This window comes from Rhinolophus sinicus, chromosome 3, assembly GCF_057876585.1.
Source record: "Rhinolophus sinicus isolate RSI-liver-muscle chromosome 3, RSI-T2T, whole genome shotgun sequence".
Lineage (NCBI taxonomy): Eukaryota > Metazoa > Chordata > Mammalia > Chiroptera > Rhinolophidae > Rhinolophus > Rhinolophus sinicus.
Window position 1 is genome coordinate 13,010,058 of NC_142503.1, and position 24,284 is coordinate 13,034,341.

Below are 24,284 nucleotides of genomic sequence, written 5' to 3' on the forward strand. Positions count from 1 at the left end.
ACGGCTAAGTCTTATTTTCGGGGAAACACAGTATTATGGGCATAGGTACATTTGTAGCACACAGAGATACACATTAATGGGAATTCCTAGTGCACTCATAGTTTATTGCTCAGAATAAGGTCTTCCTCCTCTATCAGACCTAGCAAAATAAAGAGAGTTAAGGAATTGCTGTATTTTCTACAGTAAGAAATTGGTGAAATGCCCACTATGGTATGTAAAGCATAAAAGATAATTCAAAAGAAAAATATTTGTGACTGAAATATACCTGAAAATGTTGCACTACAAAGACAATATTAAACTTGAACTTTGAATAAAAAAATAGTTTACAGAAGAAGGAAGAGGAAGGAGGCTGCAACAAAACAACATGTGCTATAATATAATGTACACAGGATACTTCATTCTTTGTGTAAATTGGTTAACATGGAATAAAGGAGGGCGGCAAAATCACCACATGGAATGGTATGGAAAGTATAATTGAAATTTGGTGTAAATAAAGGAAGAAAGGAAGAAAAACAGAAAAGTGGATATTGAGGCATTATTTTAATTAGCCAAACACAGTTCAGAGCACTATTTTCACCTTATTTTATTTTTAATAACCACCTTGTAAAGTACTTAAATAAGAATACTGAAGCTCAAGCCTTGAGATAAGGTGATAGAACATTTAAACCGCATGACCAAATTTTATACTTCAACTGACAGAAATATTATGTTTTCTACTACCCTTCATGATTTGAAGATAAGTTAAAGATTTTTTTTTTTGGGGGGGTCTTAACTTAACAGGCATTGTATACGTACTTAAATAGGTTTGAAAAAGAAAAGTTATACTACAAAGGATATTGCCGAAAATCAAGAACGCAAATAGCGTTGGAGCCTTGAATTAAAAGAAAAAGAAATGGAACAACTGTTAAAGAGAACACAAATTGATATAGAGCCACAAAAAGAGACACTAAGAAAGACTACTGTAAAAGAAGCACATCCCTCGCCAGAGGTTTCTATCAGAAGAAAGAGTGCACCCACTTGCATGCATCCTTATCTGTTTTCCCCTTTCCACCCAGCCAGACTCCATTAAACAATGAATGAAAGTTATCAAAGTGTATTTACAAGGTACCATACCACGGACCGGTAAATTTAACTTGGCAATTTTCTGATGAAGGGATGATATGGTCAGGGATGTGCAGACGCTCCTGCAAGCTGATTTACAGAGCACTGCTGATTTTGATCTTTGGGAAGATTAGCTGGTCTGCCTTGCTGGATAAAGTAAGCTGCTTTAGAGATGAAATGAATGGGTTTTAAAGGACTTTTATCCATTTCCTGCCATCTGAATCGGTACCTCTTAAAGGTTACAACCCACTGCGTTATACAGTTCAGTTTTTAAGTTGTTATCATTTACAACATAAAACATATAGCAATGAAGTAACTCTGAGATTGATAATCTTAATCTGAAGAATCAAATAATTAGACAAATGCAATCAATGATGCATTTTAGCAGAAGTCTAGACTGCATTAAGAAGGAATTCAGGCATCTGCAGCAGCATGGATGGTCCTGGAGGGTACTATGCTGACTGGAGGGTCAGACAGTGAAAGAGTGATGCAATGTCATCTTGCTTATATGTAGAATCTAAAGAACAAAACAAACAAAGAAACAAGCTCACAGATACAGAGAACATTTTGGTGGTTGCCAGATGGGAGTGGGTTTTGGTGTGTGGGTGAAAAAAGGGGAAGGGCTTAAGAGTACAAATTGGTTGTTACACAGTAGTCATGGGGATGTAGAGTATAGCTTAAGGAATGTAGTCAATAATATTGTAGTAACTATGTATGGTGTCAGAAAGGTGTTAGGTTTATTTGGGTGACAGATGGGAGGGGGCTGGGGAGTAGGGTGAAAAAGGTGAAGTGGTTAACAAGTACAAATTTTGTAGGTTGTCCGATGGACATTTGTTTCATTAGGGAAACCACCTCAGGGATGATGTAGATACCTGATCACTGCACTGTACACCTGAAGCTGAACAACAATGAATGTCAACTATAATTTTATACATATATATATAGTTACATATATATAGTTACATACATATATTTTCATATATATATGGTTAGAAGAAGTGGAATACAGCATTAGGAATAGAGGCAGTGGAAATGTAATGGCTGTGTGCGATGTCAGAGGGGTAGTGGATGGGGGAGGAGGGTTATCACTGTGTGAGGGATATAAATGATAAATGTTTAACTATTACATTGTTTTGTACACCCGAAAGTAATAAAAAAATGTTGGGAAAAAAAGAAGTACAAATTGGTAATTACAAAATAGTCCCTGGCATGTAAAGTAAAGTAAAGGAAATACAGTCAATAATATAGTCATAACTATGCATTGTGCCAGGTGGGTACTAGACTAGTCAGGGGAATCACTTCATAAATTATACGAATGTCTAACTACTATGTTATACACCTGAAATTAATGTAAAATAATACTGAATGTCAACTGTAATTGAAACAAAAATTTAAAAAGGGGGGGGAAAGGTGAAGGGGAATAAGAGGTTCAAATTTCTAGGTATAAAACAAGTAAGTCATGGGGATGCAATGTACAACACAGGGGATATAGTCAATAATATTGTGATAGCTTGGTATAGTGTCAGATGGTTGCTGGACTTATCATGGTGATCACTTTTTTAGGTATATAAATATTAAATAACTATGGTATAAACCTGAAACTAATACAATATTGAATGTTGGCTATATTTTAATAAAACTCTTATAAATAAATACATAAATAAATATATAAATAAATAAATAAATTCAGGGGAAAAAGTGAATGAGAATTTGAACTCAATTATCAAGATTATTTTTAGTATATCATCACTGCCCTTTACACAATTAAAACAATATTTATCTTGAAAACACCTATTTTGTATATGTGAGCAATATAGAATGAATAATTTTAATTAATTTTATGTATGCACAAAAATACACACATACTAATTTCATGTCATTTTTTCATTAAAAAAAATCAAATTAATTGAAGCCAAGCAGGGTGATAAAAACCTCATTGTCCTTAATCCCACAATATATACTTGTATTTCAGATCATGTGTATATTCAAACCACTCACCGTCACCCTCATTTTTTGGAAATATGATGTGACTTCCTACTTTATAAAGACAACAATGCTCAGTAGGCAAGGGCATCCCTACACTCACACACATACACTTGCAGGGTAGATCACTGCATACTTATCTGCACCCATTTTCTTCACCCTCCTGCTTGATTATCTCAGAAGGAGGCATACTATCATGGGTTATTTCTTTCCACCTGTGATCAAGATCCTATACATGGCCACTTCTATCTTAGTGCATCTTTTTAAAATCAATTACCTTCTCTTTAGTATCCTCAGTCTCTTGTTTCTATTGACCTTTTACCTATCTGCATAGAAACACATGTGCAGTCTTCCAGCTTACAATTAAAATCTTCATTTCATCCTGTTGTCATTTATCTGCTTCATAACCTTTCTGTCTCGCTTTCCTGCTAACCTTCCCAAAGAGGATGGTGTGTTTCTCCTTTTTTCTTCATGACCTTGATTCACATTTTCTCTCCACCACACTGAATTTGTTCTCCTCATTGTAGCAAAGACTAAATACCGGGGGTGCCAAAAAAAAAAAAAAAAATGTATACATTTTAAGAAAGGAAAAAAATTGTATTAAAATTGTAATGATGCTAGCATTCATTTAATTAATGCCATCTTTTGAGCAAATGTCATACTACACATTGCTAGTATGTAATTCAATTCAACTTCAAAAAGTAATACATAGATAACATTTCTGAAAATGTGTATACATTTCTTTGGCAATCCCCGGTATTCACGTAAAATGAGACCTAGTCAGTTACTGCTTAGATACCTTCAATGGCTGTCCATTGGGTAAAAATTAGCAGGACCCCATATACCTTGTACCCACTGACTTAATCCTTCACTGTCTCTGCTCCAGAATCAACAATATCATTTGATTCTTTAAGGAGTCATGTCCCACCCACCTCAGACTCGGTGCATTTTCTTTCCTCCTTCTGGAATGCTCATCTTTATATCTCTTCCTATAACTCTTAAGTTTCTTTCAATTCTCTGTTTATCCATGCTGAATATCAGACAGGCTCACAAATTCTAGATTTTCTTCCCCGATAGCTTTGTATAACTCTCCTTCAAATAAATATTTTTATTATTGATCTATAAATGTATGTGATATTAATGTCTGCCCACTTTCATAAATTGGAAGCTCTGTGCAGACACAGATGAAGTCTAACCCTGCTCACCCTTGCATAGTATTCGGCACATAAGAGGTACTCAAAATAAAGATATGAAAATTGATTTCTTGTCATCATATTTTTTGACCCAGGTCTGACAACGTCAGAAATGAAATAATAAAAAGAAAAGATATTTTAACGGAAAATATGAACATTTTACATAGACCAATGATGACTGGTGCTCTGTAAGTATTTACAAATTTTAAGTTCTACTTTGCAGGCCCCCTCCAGGAGACAAGTTAATCATCAATTTTAAATCAAAATAAAACAATGATTGTTAGAAGAATGACGAAGATTTTATACAGTGTAAATAGAAAAGTATATACAAAATAGATGATAGATAGGTAGGTAGGTAGATAGAAAGATAGATAGAGAGACAGACAGACAGACAGACAGACAGGTTCACTTCAAAATCTATAGTAGCACATTAGGGTACAATGTCTCAGCCTGTGTTCTGAGCATGTTCTACAGTAGAATAATCTGGAGTATTTGTTAAAAAGGCCAGCTCCTCAGCCCAACTCCAGTGTTTCTGAATCAAACTACATGACAGTAGGACCTAAGGATCGGAAAATTATTAGATTTTCAAGCTGAAATCGTGAAACATTTAAAGACCAAGAACATTACATTACGAGTTACATTTAAATCATTCTTTGGTAATTCTGTGAGTTCCACTTTATTTTTACAATGAGTATTATGTGCTCTTAAAAACCAAAAGTGATAGATTCAGTCTATACCTAAGAATTTGCAATTCTTAGGAATAAGGAAGAATAGGGGAAAAAGTTAATGGTTTCACCAAAACTGTCTTGATGGATCGGAGATTAAGCAAAAACCCGTCTCCTAAAGAGGGTTCACTAACACGGTGAAAATTTTTACATTATTTAGGAGTCTCTTAATGTTACTAGATTATTAACACATAGAGTAATGGCATTAATAGAACTGATTTTGATGATATGTCTATTATCTGAAAACAAAGATAAGGGGGCTAATTCATGATGTATTCTACCTCAGATCTTCCCAACATAACAAAATAGAATTCCTAAGACAGTATCCCAAGAATCAAACACAGCCATAATTAAAATATAAATACATCTTAAAGAGGAAATATTTTAGCATTCAAATGACTTGACTATGGATTATTCATACCTCTGCCAAATTTCCATTCATGGAAAAAAGGGTGACTTGCCTAAATCACTAACATTATGTTTATTTTACCTTCTTTAAGGAAAGGATCCCTTCTCTGGTCTCTTTGTCGGTGGAGATGGAGAATATCCCAACACCGTCACCATTAATGATGGAGTAAGTCATGTCAGCGTTTGAACCAGTGTCTGCGTCATTTGCCTTGATTTTCCCAACAGCAGAACCAACTTGAGCTGACTCAGGAACATACAACTGATAGTGCTCTGAAAAAACAGTAAATGTTTGATGATGATAATATTCATAAAATAATAATCTTACAAGAAAATACATTAAAATATTTATACAACATATTTAAATGAACAATATACTAAGTAATGTATAAAATTAGTCATTTAAAAATTTTAAATATTAGTATCATACCTAGTAATGAAATACTAGATTTATATAAGCTTTAACATGTATGAAAAATAGCCTACATGAAAAGAATGTATAGATATTTGAATTAAAATATGTTTATAGCTCTTCATCCATAAACAGAAAAATAGATGGGGGATGTCAAGTTTGCATTCTTATGTTGAGCAAAAAATGAACATAATGCTTAGTCAAATATTAGCGTAATTTCTAAATCTTGCTACACATAGCGCGTAATGTTAAAAATAAAAGTGTGAGAACTTTGAATTCAAAGTGAAAACAGGAAAAATAATATAGCCTAACTGTGAATGTGATTTTTACTTTGATCAATAGCTTATATTGAACTGCATAAGCCATGAAAAGAGAGACAGTAAATGTGTTTATACATTTATTTACCATGTATTCCCAGTCAGCTTCTAAAAATAATTTTAAGTGGTTTTATCTAAAGTAAAATATAAATAAGGGTATTAAAATTTAAAAAATAAATAAATAATCACCGTTAAAGCCTGAGAAAGTAAATATAATGACTACATAAGATAATGTAGTATTTGTGATTAACATTAATTTGGACACTATATATCCTCTAGTCAACAATATTAAAACACTATTGATTCTATATGTCTCATTACCTATATACAGAAATATGTATTTCAGTATGTCCTGACACTAAATGTTTACACTGAAAAATATAAAATTTTCAAAATATGTCCTAATTCTAAATTCATAGACATCTCCATATACGAACTTATGAATTAGATATTAGGACACATAGTGAACATGTCATTACCAATTGTTCTATGGTAAGTTAGACACTTATCTATTAAAGACATTTATTATAGCAAATATCAAATAGTAATGGAAATAACAGGAATCTAATAGAGGTAGAATTTTATAAAAGAGTTTCAGCCAAGACTAAATTAATGATGATTTCACATTATACATGGATATAATTTGACAATATATCTAAGTGAATGCAGAGCCCATATGAACATAATTTCCCTGAGCCATTATTTTATTAGCTGTGATATGTTAACTTTTTTAGGTTAATGTAGTTGGCAAGTATATGAAATATTCTAATTTGCTTGTAAAGATACATTTGTGTGATATAAAGTGCTATATGTAGGTATTAAAAATTTATTCGTGTGTGTGTGTGTGTGTGTGTGTGTCTGTTTATTTACTATTCAACATAGATATTAGACAGTTCTCTTCTATAAATATTTGAGATACTACCTGAAGTTAAATATTATTGTTTATTTCAGCCAGTCCTCATGAACATAACATTTCCCAGGAAGAACACCCTCTTCTGTGAAATATATAATCCCCTGATCTTAATCATGTTTTACCAGGATCTGCCATGTTGTTAAAGATTCTATCTATCTTAATATCGTTCATTGATCTGGGAAGAGCATGAGACCCAAATTTTATAGGACTCCATCTTTCTTCTCAACGGTGAATGGTGAAAAGGTAAGTAGCTCATTCTCAAAGATCCAAAGACAGTACACTCCCTTAAATGTTAGAACTAGAACCAGGAAAGAACTGCAGTTTCTCTTTGGTGGCAAGGCTATGAAATATTGGAAGGAGCATCGGACAATAACCATTTTTTCAATACGTATGGTGAAGACCTAATCTAAGGCACAAATTCAGCATCAGAAAGAAGCCATAATAATTTTTAGAATCCATGAAAATAGAGATGTTCCTAGGCAGTTACATATGAAATAGGACATTATACTGTTCAAAAATATATGTAAATGAGCAAGTTACAAAATAAATTAGAATATATGGTGTGGGTTTTTTGTTTGTTTGTCTTTTGTTTTTTTTTCTGAGATAGAGGCTAGGATGTCAATTTTCTGGTTGCTCTTTTCTCAATATTACAGTTAAACCATGACTTCCCTCAACTCTGTAAGCCTCTCAAAGGACTTTTAGTTAAGACTGGGATAATGATACCTGAAAACAAAAAATGTCTTAGTACACATAGGTTAATAAGTAAATCAAAGAATTATTATGACGGTACTACTTAAAAAAGAATTTCACTTAAAAAATATGTTTTTACTAAGAAAGTTCCAAAAAACTGTACACGTGAGTCATAAGAGAGTCATCGTAGGCCAGAAAACATTTAGGCTGAGTCTTACAAGTGGAAGCATACCTCTGGAAAGGAAGATCATGTTTAGAGCAAGAATTCACACTTGTTCATACATTCTAAGAATTGCAAGTATACTAAATCTTCCCCATTTACAATGCTTCATTAGACAAAATAGAGTATATTAAGATCAATATTTTAACATTTGATGCACTTTTCATATAGTTGAGAATTTACAAATTATAAATTGTAAATCAACTTTTAGTAGGCAGCTTCTAAGGTAGTCTCTGATATTCCCTACCTTCTGATATCTATGCCCTTAAGTAATCCACTCTGTCAAATATTGGCTGGATATGGTAACTCATTTCTGATTAATTAAATTCAGCAAAATTAATGGGATGCCATTTCCAAGATTATGTTACAAAAAGACTGTGGTTTCTATCATGGATGTTCTCTCCTTTCTTTTAGATTGCTCCCCTGGGGAAATCCAGCCACCATGTTGTACTGAAGCCCAGAGTGGATCAAATGGTAAGTGACTAAAATCTGACAACAATCACATTAGTAAGCTAAAAGCAGAAACCATCCTGCCCTTGCTCCCAGACAAATCTTTGGGTAAGACCACAGCCTCTCCTGCCAGCTATACTGAGATCCCATGAACCTGAACCTGAGGCACCTAGCTAAGTGAAACTGAGATTCCTGATATATTGAAATTATTAGATAATAAATGTTGGTTGTTTTAAGCTGTTAAATTTGGACTGGTTTGGAATATAGTAACAGATAGTTCATATACAGCTCCATTGTTGTTAGTTAATTGCCAAATCCAGTGGACCCTTTTTGCTCTAGTCATCCTGTGGTACAATGTATAACGTTCGAGAAAAATAAAGCCAAAACAAAACAAAAATTCAAACAAGTAAATAAAAAACATGATACCACATTTATTATTAGGACAAAGTATTCAAAATGTCTCCTAATCTCCACATATTCTTTTATAAAGAAATAAAGTATTGTCATCACAACTGATATCCAAGGTGAACCATTTTCCACAACCAAATTCTCAGTTCATCCTCCCAAATGATACCTTCCCATCCAGTAATCATGCTTCTTGGTTTTTACACAAAGGAGTTGAGAATCTGTCTACAAAAAAGCCTGCACATGTATATTTATAGCAGCTTTGTAATTCATGACCGAATCTTTGTAGCCACCAAGATGTCCTTCAGGAGGTGAATGAATAAATAAACTATTCTACATCTAGACAATGGAATATTGAGTGCTAAAAAGAAATGAGCTATCAAGCCATGAAAAGACATAGGAGAAAGTTAAACACCTATTAGTAAATGAAAGAAGCCAATTTGAAATAGCTACCTACTGCATAATTCCAAATATATGACATTTTGAAAGGCAAAACTATGGAGACAATAAAAAGATCAGTGGCTGCCAGAGATGGAGTGGGGAGAGATGAATAGTGAGAATATAGAGGATTTTTAGGACATTGGAAATACTCTGTGTAATACTGTAATGGTGGTTATTACACATTATACATTTGTCCAAACCCATAAAATAAAAAATACTGAGAGTTTAGACTAAGCTAAACTATGCCTTTGGGTGAATACTGTGTGTCAATGTAAGTTCATCCTTGGTTAAAACAAATAAATGCACAGTTCTGGCGACTGATGTTGGTACAGGGAAGGCTATGTATGTATAGAGGCAGAGAATATATGGGGAATGCCTTTACTTCCCTCTCGATTTTGTTGTAAATGTAAAACTGTTGTAAGAAATAAAGTCTTAAAAGGAATATTCATGCAAATAATAATTAGACATAAAAATTAAGATGCTATGATACAAGTCAAAAGAAAAATTCTATGTACAGTGAATATCCTAGAAAGTGTATAATAAATACAGTACAATGACAAAAATTATTTAAACTGATAAATGTATACTACCAAAGTATTCAAAATGTCTCCTAATCACCAGAAAATAGCAGACAGACACAATTTATTTATAAATCAAAATAAGTTTATGATATTTTTATAGAACTTCTAAGGCCTGATGAATAGCCAGATAGTTTTTAACAAAATACTCTTAATTCTAGTAGAATAAATTTGGAGACCTCCTTAAAGAAAAAACAAAAAGTTTTATTAAGGTACACTTGATATATAAAGAACCTGTGTTTCCCCGAAAATAATACCTAGTCAGACAATCAGCTCTAATGCGTCTTTTGGAGTATTATATTAATGCTTATATTAATATATTATATTAATTTTTGCTCCAAAAGACGCATTAGAGCTGACTGTCCGTTTAAGTCTTACTTTCAGGGACACACGGACTGTACATATTTAGTGTGTACAGTTTCATGAGTTTGGATATATGCAAACACTGGTGATACCATCATATCCAACACCCCTTGAAGTTTCCTTGTGTTTCTTTGTGTGTGTGTGTGTGTGTGTGTGTGTGTGTGTGTATGTGTGTGTGTGTGTGCTAAGAACACTTAACATGAGATCTACCCTATTAATACATTTTGAAGCATACAACACTGTGTTGTGAACTATTTGCGCTATGAAGTATAGCAGATCTTTAGAACTTATTTATTTAGCATGATCGAAATTGTATACCCCTTGAACAAATCCCCATTTCCCCCATACATCCTGCCCTTGACGACCACTATTGAACCCTATACTTCTCTAAGTTTGACTATTTTAGGTACCTTATGTAAGTGAAATCATGCAGATATTTGTCCTTCTATAACTGACTTATTTTTTTAGCATCGTATCCTTCAGTTTCAGTTTCATCCACGTCACATATGGCAGAATTCTTTTTTTTTTTTTTTTTTTTTGGTTTTTGTAGGTTAAGTAACATTCCATTGTATGTATATATGTATATACACAAACAAACTAGGTATAGAAAGAAGGTACCTTAACATAATAAAGGCCATAGATGATAAGCTCACAGCTAACATCATATTAAATGTTGAGAAATTGAAAAGTTTTCCTCTAAGATCTGGAAGAAGGCAAGAATACCCATTCTTGCCATTTCTATTCAACATAGTACTGGAAGTTTTAGCCAGAGAAATTGGGTAGAAAAATAAAAGGAATTCAATCAGAAAGAGAGAAGTAAAATTACATCTGTTTTCAGATGACATGAACTAATAATAGGTAGAAAACCCTAAATACTCCACAAACAAAACATAACAAACCTGTTAGAATGAACAATCAAATTTGGCAAACTTGCAGAATACAAAATCAACAGGAAGAAATCAGTTGTGTTTTTTAGTACACTATAACAACATGCCATCCAAAACGGAAATTCAGAAACAATCCCATTTCCAATAGCATAAAAAAGAATAAAATATGTATGAATAAACTGAGCTGGGAGGCATAATCACTCCGTACTGGAAACTATAAAACACTGATGAATGCAATTAAAGGAGACATGAATAAATGGAAAGACATCTGTGTTTCCATTTGGACTGGAAAACTCAATATTGTTAAAATGTGCATACTACCCAAAACAATCTACAGATTCAACACAATGCGATAGTAATTATCATTCAATAGCATTTTATTTCACAGAAATAGGAATATCTTAAAATGTGTACGGAACTACAAAAGACCCAAAATAGACAAAGCATAAAATATTGAGAAAGAAGAATGAAGCTGGAGGCTTCATAATTCCTGACTAAAAAATATAATAAAAAGCTACAGTAATTAAAACAGTATGATACCAGCATAAAGATAGACATACAGACTAATGAAATGGAACAGGGAGTGCAGAAGTAAACCCAGGCACATAAGGACAGCTGATCTTTGACAAAGGGTGACAAGAGCAAACAATGATGAAAGGATGATTTCTTCATCAAATGGTAGATTTTACACATGCCAGAGATGAAACTGGACCTCTACTTTACATTATGCAAGAATAAAAAAAAAACAACTCAAAAGTAATTAACAGCTTAAATTAAGACCTGAAAATGTAAAATTCCTAGAAAAAATCATAGGGAAATTTTTTCTTGACATTTGCCTTGCTGATGATTTTTTGGATATGACACCAAAAGTACAGGAAACAAAAGCAAATTAAATGTGTACTCTGTTGCTTTATGTCTCATTTTTAATTGAACATGAAGGGGATGCAGTATTTTAATTTTAACTCTGCCAATGTCCCAATGTCTGTCATAGAGGCCTGTTGCCATTTTTGTCCTTTATGAAATTTGTGTCACGAAGAAAGGCAGGATTGTATATTTTTTTCCTCCCAGATTGAGTCGGTATAGTGTGTTATTGGTTACCAAAATATTCATATAGCTTTTGGATTTTGAAATGGCCAATATTCATTATGTGTGAAAAAGTTTCATACAATCTTGTACAATCTTAATTGTACAATCTTGATTACATAAAAATGGAAGCTTAGTTGTGTAGATATATAAAAAGGATCTAGAAGAATACAACAAATGAAACTGCTTGTGATTATGACTTTGTTCTTGTGTTTTTGTTTCCTATTACATGCACATGTTAACTTTTAAAAAATAAATTGTTATTTTAAAAACTTGAGGAAAATAGATGAGTAGGACTGTATCAACCTAAAAGAAAATAAATGAAAAAATAAAAATTTCTGTAAAGGAGACAATTAACAAAATGAAAAGACAACCTATATCTGTCTCACATCTGTCAGAAAGGATATCACCCAAAAGACAAAGACAATAACTATTGACAAGATATAGAGAAAAGGAGACCCTGTGCACTGCTGGTGGGAATGTAAATTGGTTCAGCCGCTACGGAAAAACAGCATGGAGATCCCTCCAAAAATTAAAAATAGAACTACTATATGACCCAGCAATACCACTTCTGGGTATATCCCAAATAATTGAAATTAAGATCTCAAATGGATCTCTGTATTCCCATGTTTATTACAGCATTATTCACAATGGCGAAGATATAGAAACAATCCAAGTATTCTCGATAGATAAATGAATAAAAATACTGAATAAAGACCCTCTCTAATAAGATAAAAATGCCAGAAATTTGTAAAATAAAACGCCTGAGTGTGTACGTATGCGCACACACACACACACACACACACACACACACACAATTATATGGTGCAAAGGAGATATTCTAGTGAAAGGATTATAGGATTGATAGAAGAGGAAATTTGAAAAAAACAAAACAGAAAAACAAAACAGAAATACCATTATAAATGTAGATGGATTCAATGAACTTAGGGTGCCTCTGATAATAAAGATTACTAAAATTATAAAAGATACAGTTTCTAGGAATTAACTTCAAAGAAACCATGATCTTTGTGACTGGTGTTCTAGAGTAGAAAGCATCTTGTAAAGAGGATAGTATGAATTTAATGCTTAAATATATATTTTTTTAACATTTATGTTTGACACAGATATAACATTCACATGTACCTTTGTAAATTTAATCCTCAATATAACTCTTTTATGTCCTATCACATTTTTAGTAATATGTGCTTAAACATGGATGGAAATATTTAACATTATTTTAAAATAACAAACCATATCAGACAAACTTACTCTAAATACTAATTCTAACAAAAAATATGCCAGTTTTTTTTCATAAAGACATAAATAATTACCTTTAAAAATTCTGATAACTGAGAACCAATACTTTATAAATAATTAGGTGTTATCATCTTTGAATAATAATGATAATACATAAACCTTCATTTATCTGTTATTTTATGAAAATTGGTATTCTTTATGGGAATAAAGAACACTCAGGAGATATTTTAAAGGGTATGATCTAAATGTATTTAGAAATCTTTGACTAACAGCCTGAAGTTTTGCCATTGCTATTCATGATATAATTCAATCATAGCTTTAGTCTATTATTCAGAAAAAATACACTTTATCTAAATAAGATTAATGGAAGTCATGACTCATAGAACATTGGAATACATGGTGAATGATGTTTTCTTTTGCCTTTCCATAATATTTTCACTCTGAAATCACTCTCTGAAAAAACAAACAAAACACTCATCTTGAATAAGTTTATAATCCAGTCAGCATGTCTGCTGTTGCCAAAAGAGTCCCTGAGTTCACAAAAAGGTTATGTATTGTAAGAGTGCTATCCCATTTTCAAGAGGTTTAACAGGATTTAAAAAGAAAAAGAAAAACGATGATACTGCAATTTCACACACACACACATAAACACACACACATAAACATGAATACCCACAGATACTATCTATACAAACACACTTTATATGTGTGTGATATATTGTATCTCCAATTATGTGTTTGCTTGAGAAAGAGAAATAGGAAGATAGACATCGTGTATTCAATTCTTTGAAATTAATTTTATAATTCGGTTTGTAAGGGCAAATTCAAATTTAAAACAAGAGACTTAATTATTTCAGTTCACTTTTTATTTAAAGCTATACCTTTATACATATATTCCAGTTTTTAACCCTAAAATTTATATATTTTAATATGATCTAAATTATAAATATACATATAAAGGTTTTTTATTTCGTTTTCATTATTTCTAATTTTTATTGTGATTTCTTTAATGTTTCAATTAATATTAAATTTATGGGAGTGACATTGGTTAGTAAAATTACATAGGTTTCAAATGTACATTTCTATAATACCTCATCTACATAGCTCATCATGTGCTCACCACCTACAGTCAGTTCTCCTTCCATCACCATGTATTTGACCCCTTTTACTCTCTTCTACCACTGCCCCTCCCATCCTCGGGTAACCACCAAACTGTTGTAGAAACTTAATTCGTAATTCTCCCTTTTGTAATTAAGAGGAGAGTTTTGTCGGCTCCCTCCCTTTTTTTAGAGCATTTATTAGAGAGAACAGTTATTGTTTTCACAGTCATCGACTATGGAAGGGTATTCTATCTGAATAATGTAGTAGTAAAGAATCATTCAAAAAAATCCTTTATGGTAAAACAAACTGTTTGTTAAAGGCTGAAGTAGGTGAGGACCTGATGTAAAATTATGTGATAAAAAGACTTCCCCCAAACCAACCAAAGTGTTTATATTTGCAGCACGATATATTGTGAGATGAGGATACATTTTGGCAGAGGAGACAACTGCACTTAGCCAGCTGATTGACGCTGTCAGGTAGGCTTTTTTACCGCAGCCATGTTTAGTATTTATTTTATTTATTTATTTTTTTTTATAATAAACAAATATCACATGATGTTTTAGCTTTGGATGGTGTTTTCATATTAAAATATGTAGATATATTTTGGTGTAAGTTCTGAATATTCTTTTTTTTTTCAGTCATGAACGCTTTCTTTGAAAATGTTTTATTTTTTATTTTTTGTTTTTGTTTTTTGTTTTGAAGGGATATTTACATTTCAGTTTTCCTCTCTGATCACTCCCACATATAAATTATTAGCTTGCTTACTGTATAGAGATTTTCCTCTTCTCTAATTTTCATATCATTGTTTTCATTTTTATATATGTACTTCTTAAATGAGTTTTTATTTATTTGATTTTTTTCTTTTGAGAATTTATTTATTCATTCATTTGTTCATTCACTCATGCATTTATTTTAAGGAGGGTGCAACTCATAGTGGCCCATGTAGGGATGGAATGGGCAACCTTGGTGTTATTAGAACCATGCTCTAACCAACTGAGCGAACCAAGCCACCATTATATGATTGTTTTTATATTATTTCTTTTGATTTTCATTGCTTCTACAACCCATCTTTACATTTTTTTTTCAGTTTTCTAGAACTCCTAATTTATTTTTTATATTTCTGTTTCACATCATCATGGTGTCTGTTTTTTTTATTATTAATTATTATTATTTAAAGAACAAATATATGTATATCAGAAACTTCATGTTTTCTTTTTGTATTATACTGAAGCCATTTATGTTCTTATTCTATTCAAAAGGACAATTAGTTTTCTAAAGAGAAAATTTGGTGCCTGTAGTTGTTTTATCTCCAGATTTCTGGATATCTGTAGGATTATATTCTGTTTCATTTCAGTAATTTTTTTACAAATGTAGCTTTTTAAATGTTGTGATACAAAAGGTGTTTATAACCTTCTAGTCTCATAAATCACATACAATTATTATTATTATTATTATTATTATTATTATTATTATTGTAAATACCAGATCATTTGCCTTTTCCCTCTGTTTATATCTTTTGCAAAAATAAATTTAATGTTTATGTGATAATATTGATCAATCAGTTCACATTTAATTTCTTTATTTAATCTTTCTTCAAATGTCATAAAATAATTTTGGATTTTCTTTTAAAGCATACATAGCATATAAGTCTTTAATCAATTTGATAAATCTTCATAATGTCAATTTCTCTAGTTTCACATTGGTTGGCCAATAGTACCACTGCCTTTCATTTCCTAATACATTTTTATGTTTAACTCCAACTTAGACACATTCCATGCTCAACGTATACATGGGTCTGTTCCTAGCTGTTCAAGAAAGTCCAGTGGACCTATTTGACCAACCACATTGTTTGAAACAGTAATTTCCTCATACTTGTCTTCTAGTTAATTTACTCTGTATCCAGTTGAATATGATTCCATGTTTATGATGTTTGTTTGAGCTCCTCATGTCAATGTCTACATTGTAGTTTCTGTTAATCGATGAGTAAAGCTTTTTCACTTTCTATTCTAGAGCCCTGGCTTCATTTTAGACACCCAGTTGTAGTAACACTCCTAATAAATTCCTGTAATTATACACCTCCTCCCTTTCCCAGGGCTGAGACAATAAGATGTCAGCTCCTGGCACCTGCATCCTGCCTTATACTCCTAGGCTTCTGCAACGTCAGCTTGCCAACCTGCTACTTGTGCAGGTGCACTCACACCACTACAACCACATGAAACTAAATATTAAAGTCTATTGGAAAATAACTCAATTATATCAGTAGCAACACCACATGATCCCCTGAATGTATGACGGTCCCCATCTATGACCCTTAGGCTTCATGGGGCTGTATAATAGAGTTCCAGTAGAAAGGAATGTTCTCTACATTTATAGGATCAAGGAAGATAAATATGCAACAATGGAAACTTTCTAGCTGAAGAAATGATTCTGATAGAAAGAAGAAGCTTTTGTAGTTCTGGAGTTGGAGCTGGAACTAACTCATATCTTCTCAGCCTCTTGCTTAATAAACTACTGTAATCAATGTATAGGTCCACTATAACATATGAGTATCTCTCCTCATTCTTGTAAATTTATGTTCCTTTCCCATATTATATACCTAATTTTTGTCAAAGCAAACACATAGATGTTTTATAAACCTAAATTTCTTTTCTTTTCTTTTCTTTTCTTTTCTTTTCTTTTCTTTTCTTTTCTTTTCTTTTCTTTTTTTTTTGAATTGTCATGAAGGTTGTATCACTCTTGGTGATCATTAGATATTTTTGTGGAAAAAATAGATAAAGTGTAGAGAGAATTTTTTTTTCTCAGAATGAAATGTCTGGGAAATGTTTACTACATAATTTAAAGCATTTTTGATATCTTAAATTATTTTAAAGTAGAATTTTCTCTTATTTGGAAAAGCTAAAGATATTAGAACAATTGTGATTTAAATGCCTTAAAAATAATAACATGACTGACAGCAGCAAAATGGAAGGTTAGGAAGCTATAAGCTTTGTTATCCTGTATAAACATTAAAAACACCAGAAGATGGCTAAACAAATGTTATAGGAGCTATGGAAAACAGTCAAAGGTCTATAGCAACGAAGCAAATGCTCAATTAAGCAAAAAAAATGCTTTGAAAACTGTAAGGATTTATGATGTTTTTACTTGCTCTAGCTCCACCGTGTCTCATTTCAGAGAGATCTTGGTCTGTAGGAGACAACAACTCAGTCCCAAATCTCTCAATGAAGAGATCACCAAAGATGACAAAACTTCATCAACAATGACTAATAATAAATTGAGAGAAGATTCAAATGACTAAAACTAGAAACAAAGCAGAAACAAAATGGCAGATTTTATAGAAAGAAAAGGATTGCAAGATAGTACTGTGAAAAATTGTATGTCAACAAGATGGACAACTCATATGAAACTGACAAATTCTTAGAAACACACAAGCTATAAAAACTGAATTATGAAGAGATTATGATGGTTATTATCGAAAAAAGAAAAAGAAAATAAGTATTAACAAGCATGTGGAGAAATCAGAATATTTGTGCATTGCAGTTGAGGATGTAAAATAGTGAATTCTCCATGGGAAACAATGTAGTGTTTCTTTAAAACAATCCAACATAAAATTATCATAAGACCTAACAATCCTGCTTCTGGATACATATCCAAAACCAATGCAAGCAGGGGCTTGAATATACATGTGTACACCAATTTTCATAGCAGCATTAATTGCAATATCCAAAAGGTGGAATCCTCCTAATGTCCTTCAACAGTGAATAGCTCACCAAAGTGCAGTATAATATATAATATAGGGAATATAGTCAATAATATTGTGATAGCCTGGTGATCACTTCTTTAGGTAAATGTTGAATAACTATGGTATTCAACTTCTTTAGGTAAATGTTGATCACTTCTTTAGGTAAATGGTGATCACTTCTTTAGGTAAATGTTGAATAACTATGGTATATCCCTGAAACCAACGTGGTATTATATGTTAGCTATATTTTAATGAAAATCTTTTAAAATATGTCTGTAACCATAATAAAATAAAGTGGATGCCATTTTTATAAGTACACTACAGAAACTTCAACTTGCTACCGTGTTTCCCGAAAATAAAACCTAGCTGTACTATCAGCTCTAATGCGTCTTTTTGGAGCAAAACTTAATAGAAGACCGGTATTATATTACATTATATTACATTGTTTTGTATTGCATTGCATTGTATTGTATTGCATTGCATTGCATTATATTACATTACATTACATTACATTACATTACATTACATTACATTACATTATATAAGACCAGGTCTTATATTAAAATAAGACCGGGTTTTATATTAATTTTTGCTCCAAAAGACGCATTTGAGCTGATGGTCCAGCTAGGTCTTATTTTTGGGAAAACACGGTAGCAGTTAAAACATATGGTTCATATTTTGATGGGTCAAAGAAGACCCTATTTTTCTTTTAATTCCTCTTCCAAATAAGATATTAATGCTCAATGTATAAATACATTTTGATTTGTTTTCACATAATTTTCAATAAGTTAAAAATTATGGTCCTTCATCCAAAATATTTTGCTGTCAATGAAGCACATCAATATCAATATCTTTATCAATGACATTTTCTTTTTAACTTAACATTAAACTTACCCAAATTAGTTAAACATGTGTAATTTTTAGTATTATAGGAAATACTGCCATCTATTGAACTTTTAGGACTTGATCCTTCCAATATTACATTGTGTTTTATCAACTAGTCATAAATGGGCTTATTTTGTTGGGTGACTTACAATTTTGCAATCATTTCCTACCTCTTGGGGAAGTTTTGGGGAAGTTTTGGGGAAGTAGAAACAGTTTCTACTGTTTCATTGTGATTATTTGACATGCATTATTCTTCTTTCCCAAACTTGTTTATTTACTCTTCAAGGGCCATTCTCAAAATACAGCTCCTTCCATTTATAATACAGAAAGTTTGCTTTATGAACTTTCATTAAGGTATTGAACTTTACATGCCTATTCTGTATACAGATGAATAATTGTCAGTGATTTTTTTTGCCTACCTAAGAATAAATTAAGCAATAACTGTAATATAACTATAACATAGTTACAACCAGAAAAGGAAATAACTCCATTACAATATTATTGACTATATTCCCCATGCTGTACATTATATCTCCATGGTGTTGTATGGTGTCAGATGGTTGCTGGACTTATCATGGTGATCACTTCTTTAGGTACATACATTTTGAATAACTATGGTGTACACCTGAAACTAATACAACATTGTATGCAAACCAAACTATATTTTTAATAAAAATCTTTTTTTTTTTTTTTTTTTTTTAAAGAAAAGGAAACATCAAGAGTCATAAGTAGAATAGATTATTTTCATTGTAAGGACTGATTTTAGGAATTTTACATCTGGGGTTGTTTTTTCTCTGACGGAGAAGTGGGTATCCTGTTGTCCATTATATAAGGATTTAGGTCTTAGATGAGCTGATTTCTTCTCTTCCACTGCGAGTCATATAAGAAGCTCCCTTTTCTAACTGTCCTGCCCACCGTTGGGCATTCCTGGGAATTGGGTAGTGGCTGTCCTCCAGTCTGGGCGTGCCCTGTACAGTCTCTGTTCTCCCTGATAGCTTTCCTGACATTGACAGGCAGCGTGGTCCTTGCCTTGTGCCCTAGGCCATTGAATTTGTAACTCCCTCGAGACTTTGTAAACTATTAGCCTAATTCCCTCTAGCTCTCAAACTCTTAATCAAAGCTTACTTTATATTAAAATATAGTGATCACTTTAAATGAAGATATAAGATATAAGAAGATGACTCACCCTCTCAGTCTGTGGTAGATTGGCAGAAGGAAGAAACAGAAATAAAAACAATTTGATGTAATATATTGGCAAAGTATTGTGTGCCAGATGTTTATACTAGAATCAGTCACAGTAATAGTGTAAGCAAGATGGCTGTCTCAGACAGGTAAAGAAAGAAAGTCAGGAGAACTGTAAAAAACATCACATCTGAAGATAAACAATGAGACTACTGGATCCAGTTGATGACTGGATATGTTGGTTATATATGGATTTGCGCATTTTATGGTAATTCATGAATACCAGTTCTCATACTATATCATTTTTTCCTCTAAGCAGTTTACAAAGTTTCCCATTACGTAAGTAGCCATTTGATGAGTTGTAACACATATGGGTAAATGGCAAAAAAAACCAAACAAACAAACAAAAACAAACTTTACTGAAAGCTCCTCTTATCATGGTGATACTAAATGATTCTGAAAGCAGTAGTGTGTTAGTGTAATATGAAAGCAAAATAAAATATGTTTTAAACAAGTCGAAGTGTGTACTGTCTCTGTTTTAAAACTAAGTCCATCTCACAATATGGCAGGAATGACATGTCAGTCATTCTGCATCGACTGCTACTAACTAAATAAAATCCAATTTGATGTAATGAGTTCACCCAGACAGTATACATTTATTCTGTTTCCTTGTCTGGCAAAATGATTGTTTTCACCATGAACTGATGTTTCAACAATAATAATGTTATTAATTCATAATAAAATTAGGAATTAATTTGTCCAAATTCATCACTAGTACAAGTTTATGTTGAATTCTAAAATTAATTTTATTGGACTTGTAAATTAAAAAAAAATAGTTTATGCAGAGAAGGATGGAGAGTGGGAGATAGTATTTGCATCATGGCCCACCATTTATTTTACCCTTATTGTGTATCACTGGATTTTTCACTTGATTAAGAACTATGATATTAAGACACATCTTAAAAATATTGGAGGTAGAATCTACTGGAAAATCAGGTAGACAAGTTGCTATTGTAAATTATAATACATTTTGTATTCAGTTGAGGTTAGCATTACCACTCATTATCTTTTTAAATATTTTTGAACTTCAGTTTTCTCATCCTATGAAATGATAGCACTTGTCTGAAAGTGATAAATGTGTATATGCATATTGGACTAAATGATCAACTAAATACAAAAGTACATGTACTTTGTAAAATGACTTACAAAGTCATTTTACGAAATTTTACTAATATATTTTACTAATTTTACAAAATTTTGCAAATATATTATAGATTAATATAATGTGAACTTATCTGTGATTTATAATTTTCTTTCAAACATACTTCATAGAGTGGAGGCCAGTGAACCAGGTCACATGAGCTTATTGGTAAAACCAATATTTTAAAGTGGTTCTACCTATGAACTTGACTTGCATGTATTCTAACAACGGTCTTTTAACAACGGCAGTTTGACAGAGTGTTTAAGTTTGACTCATTCACTCACTCATTAGTAATCATTTTTCAAGGGCTGGGCACTGATCTGAACATTTAAAGTCACAAAGACAATTCAAGCAATATTCTTTCTTAGAGAGACTCATAGTAGTCAAGGAGATGTGAACCTATGGAAATAAATAAAAAAGTATAGGGGAAATGCTATTTAACAGTAACTAAGGATTGGTTATCTCTGCTAATTCTGTAACAGAGTTCAAAGAAATTTATAGCAGTGCTTTTAAAAAAAGGAATGTGAATGTTGAGTTAAGGATATGTAAAGTGTTACTGTGTTTTCAGAACAGGCAGCAGTCCACTCTGGCTAGGCCTGCGTGTACTGAGAGCAGTATTAAGAGATGAAGGTGATGAAGACATTTAGCACTGACTTGTGAAGAGCTGGTACTGATACACCTCATTATATATTTTAGTAGGTTTATTTTTTATTTTTTTGGAAATCTCAAACATATAAAATGTAGTAAATAGAGAATTTAATGACTCTCCACTGACAATCATCAAGCTTTATAATTAAAAATTTAAGAGCTTTCATTTTTTGTCTATGTCCCCATCTACTCGTTGACACCCTTGATATTTTGTTTTTCTTTTATTATATTAGTTTGAGGTGTGCAAAACAACATAATGATTAGATATTTATACCCCTCACAAAGTGATAACCCCTCCAAGTCTACTACCCCTCTGACATCAGATATAACCGTTACAATTCCATTGCCTATATTCCCTATGCTGTACTTTACATCCTGTGACTATATATGTATATATATATATATATATATATATATATATATATACACATATATATGGATATATATGTGTGTGTATATATATATATGTGTGTGTGTGTGTGTGTGTGTGTATATATATATACATATATACATATATAGTTTTTATAGTATATATGTGTATAGATAGATAGATAGATAGATAGATAGATAGATAGATAGATAGATACAGTTTTCAAACATCATGTTTTGGAAAGACCTATGGGACAGATACCCTATAGAATTTTTATGATAATTAAAGATTATTCTATAAAATGTCATCCACAGTTCTGCCACATTAAAAATAATCAATATATAATTATTTACTTCCCATTCTGAAGATGTCATAAACACCATTTTCTTCCAAACTCACAGAAATAATACATTTTTCCCCTCAGTGGCTTGCTAGTTTGTGCTCTCCATTCCTTAAGACCCAAATTCTACTTTGAGATTCAACCATATTATATTTGTTGTACCATCCTGTTAGATGGTGTGTGTGTGTGTGTGTGTGTGTGTGTGCGCGCGTGTGTGCATGTGTGTGTGTGTGAAGAGCATTCATTCATAACATGAATAATTTTCTTTTAAATTTCAGGAACAGAAGGTATACATGCAATCATTTTTCATGAGTAGAATGTCCATACCAAAATGTATTTTGAATATTTCTATGAAAATCTTAGAAATAATTACTTCAGCAAACGCATGATATACTTACTACCACTACATCATTTTAAGTATTTAACTGTGAAGCCAAATGAAATACATATATTTAACACAATGACAGATACCTACCAGGTTCAGGAGACAATAGGTGGAATGATTTCTTCAGTCTTGTGTATAGATGGAGACCGTACACACACACACGCACACACGCACACACACATAACCACACAAATATTTCCATTTTAGATAACAGTAACATGACATTAGATATTCATGCACTTCATTTTGTTTTGCATAAATGAATAACTGTAAATGCAAATCTGATAAATGCAAAACAAGTACATACTCTGAGGAAAGCGTGGGGGATTGTCGTTGACATCAGTCAGGGTGATGTTGACCGTTGTGGATCCTGACAGCCCTCCGACTTGCCCAGCCATGTCTTTGGCTTGAATGACCACCGAGTAGTGTTCTCTGGCTTCTCTGTCCATGTTATGTAAGGCAGTTCTAATAACTCCTACAATACGTAGAAAAAACAGTATGGATTGCATTAAATGAGAAATACATAACCTATTTTTTTCTGTTTTAAGAAATATATTTCTAAATTAAATGCTTTTGAGAGAAAATGCAGACTTCTGAGACAACCAGTACCTTCACACTGTTACTAAAACTATCTCATTGAAACACTGATTACAACCACATGTCCCAAACTATGCTTAGGTGGCAAATTAAGAGTCCTGTCTCTGCGTTCCTTGGGGTGGACAGGTCCTAGAGGTCAGCTCCGTAGTCCAAGCTTGTTCCTTCTTCTGGTGTGTTGAACATTCCACAACCTGGTCTCCTCACACTTGTTAGGTGAGATGATTTGAACAGAGGTTAATTATCCACTTCATAGAACAATTTACACTTTCTTGACAGAGTTGTTAAAGTCATGGATGGGAAACAATGGAGCAGTGTGGGTATGGACAAACCTTATAGGTGTGATGTATTTTGACATTTATCAAGACTAAGAAACTCACTATTTTTGCCATGAAATAAGAACTACAATAAGAACT

The 24,284-nt window shown here is 32.2% G+C and overlaps 1 protein-coding gene across 5 annotated transcripts in view; it reads right to left on the bottom strand.

Moving 5' to 3' along the window:
- CDH18 (cadherin 18) overlaps positions 1-24,284 on the bottom strand; it is an 893,359-nt gene that overhangs the window by 74,064 nt on the left and 795,011 nt on the right. For all 5 annotated transcript variants that reach the window (XM_088796449.1, XM_088796451.1, XM_088796448.1 and 2 more), the window contains 2 exons: positions 23,582-23,749; positions 5,493-5,680 (listed from right to left, as the gene is read on the bottom strand). In XM_088796449.1, coding sequence (XP_088652575.1) covers positions 5,493-5,680; positions 23,582-23,749 — 356 coding nt within the window. The remainder of the gene's footprint in view (positions 1-5,492; positions 5,681-23,581; positions 23,750-24,284) is intronic.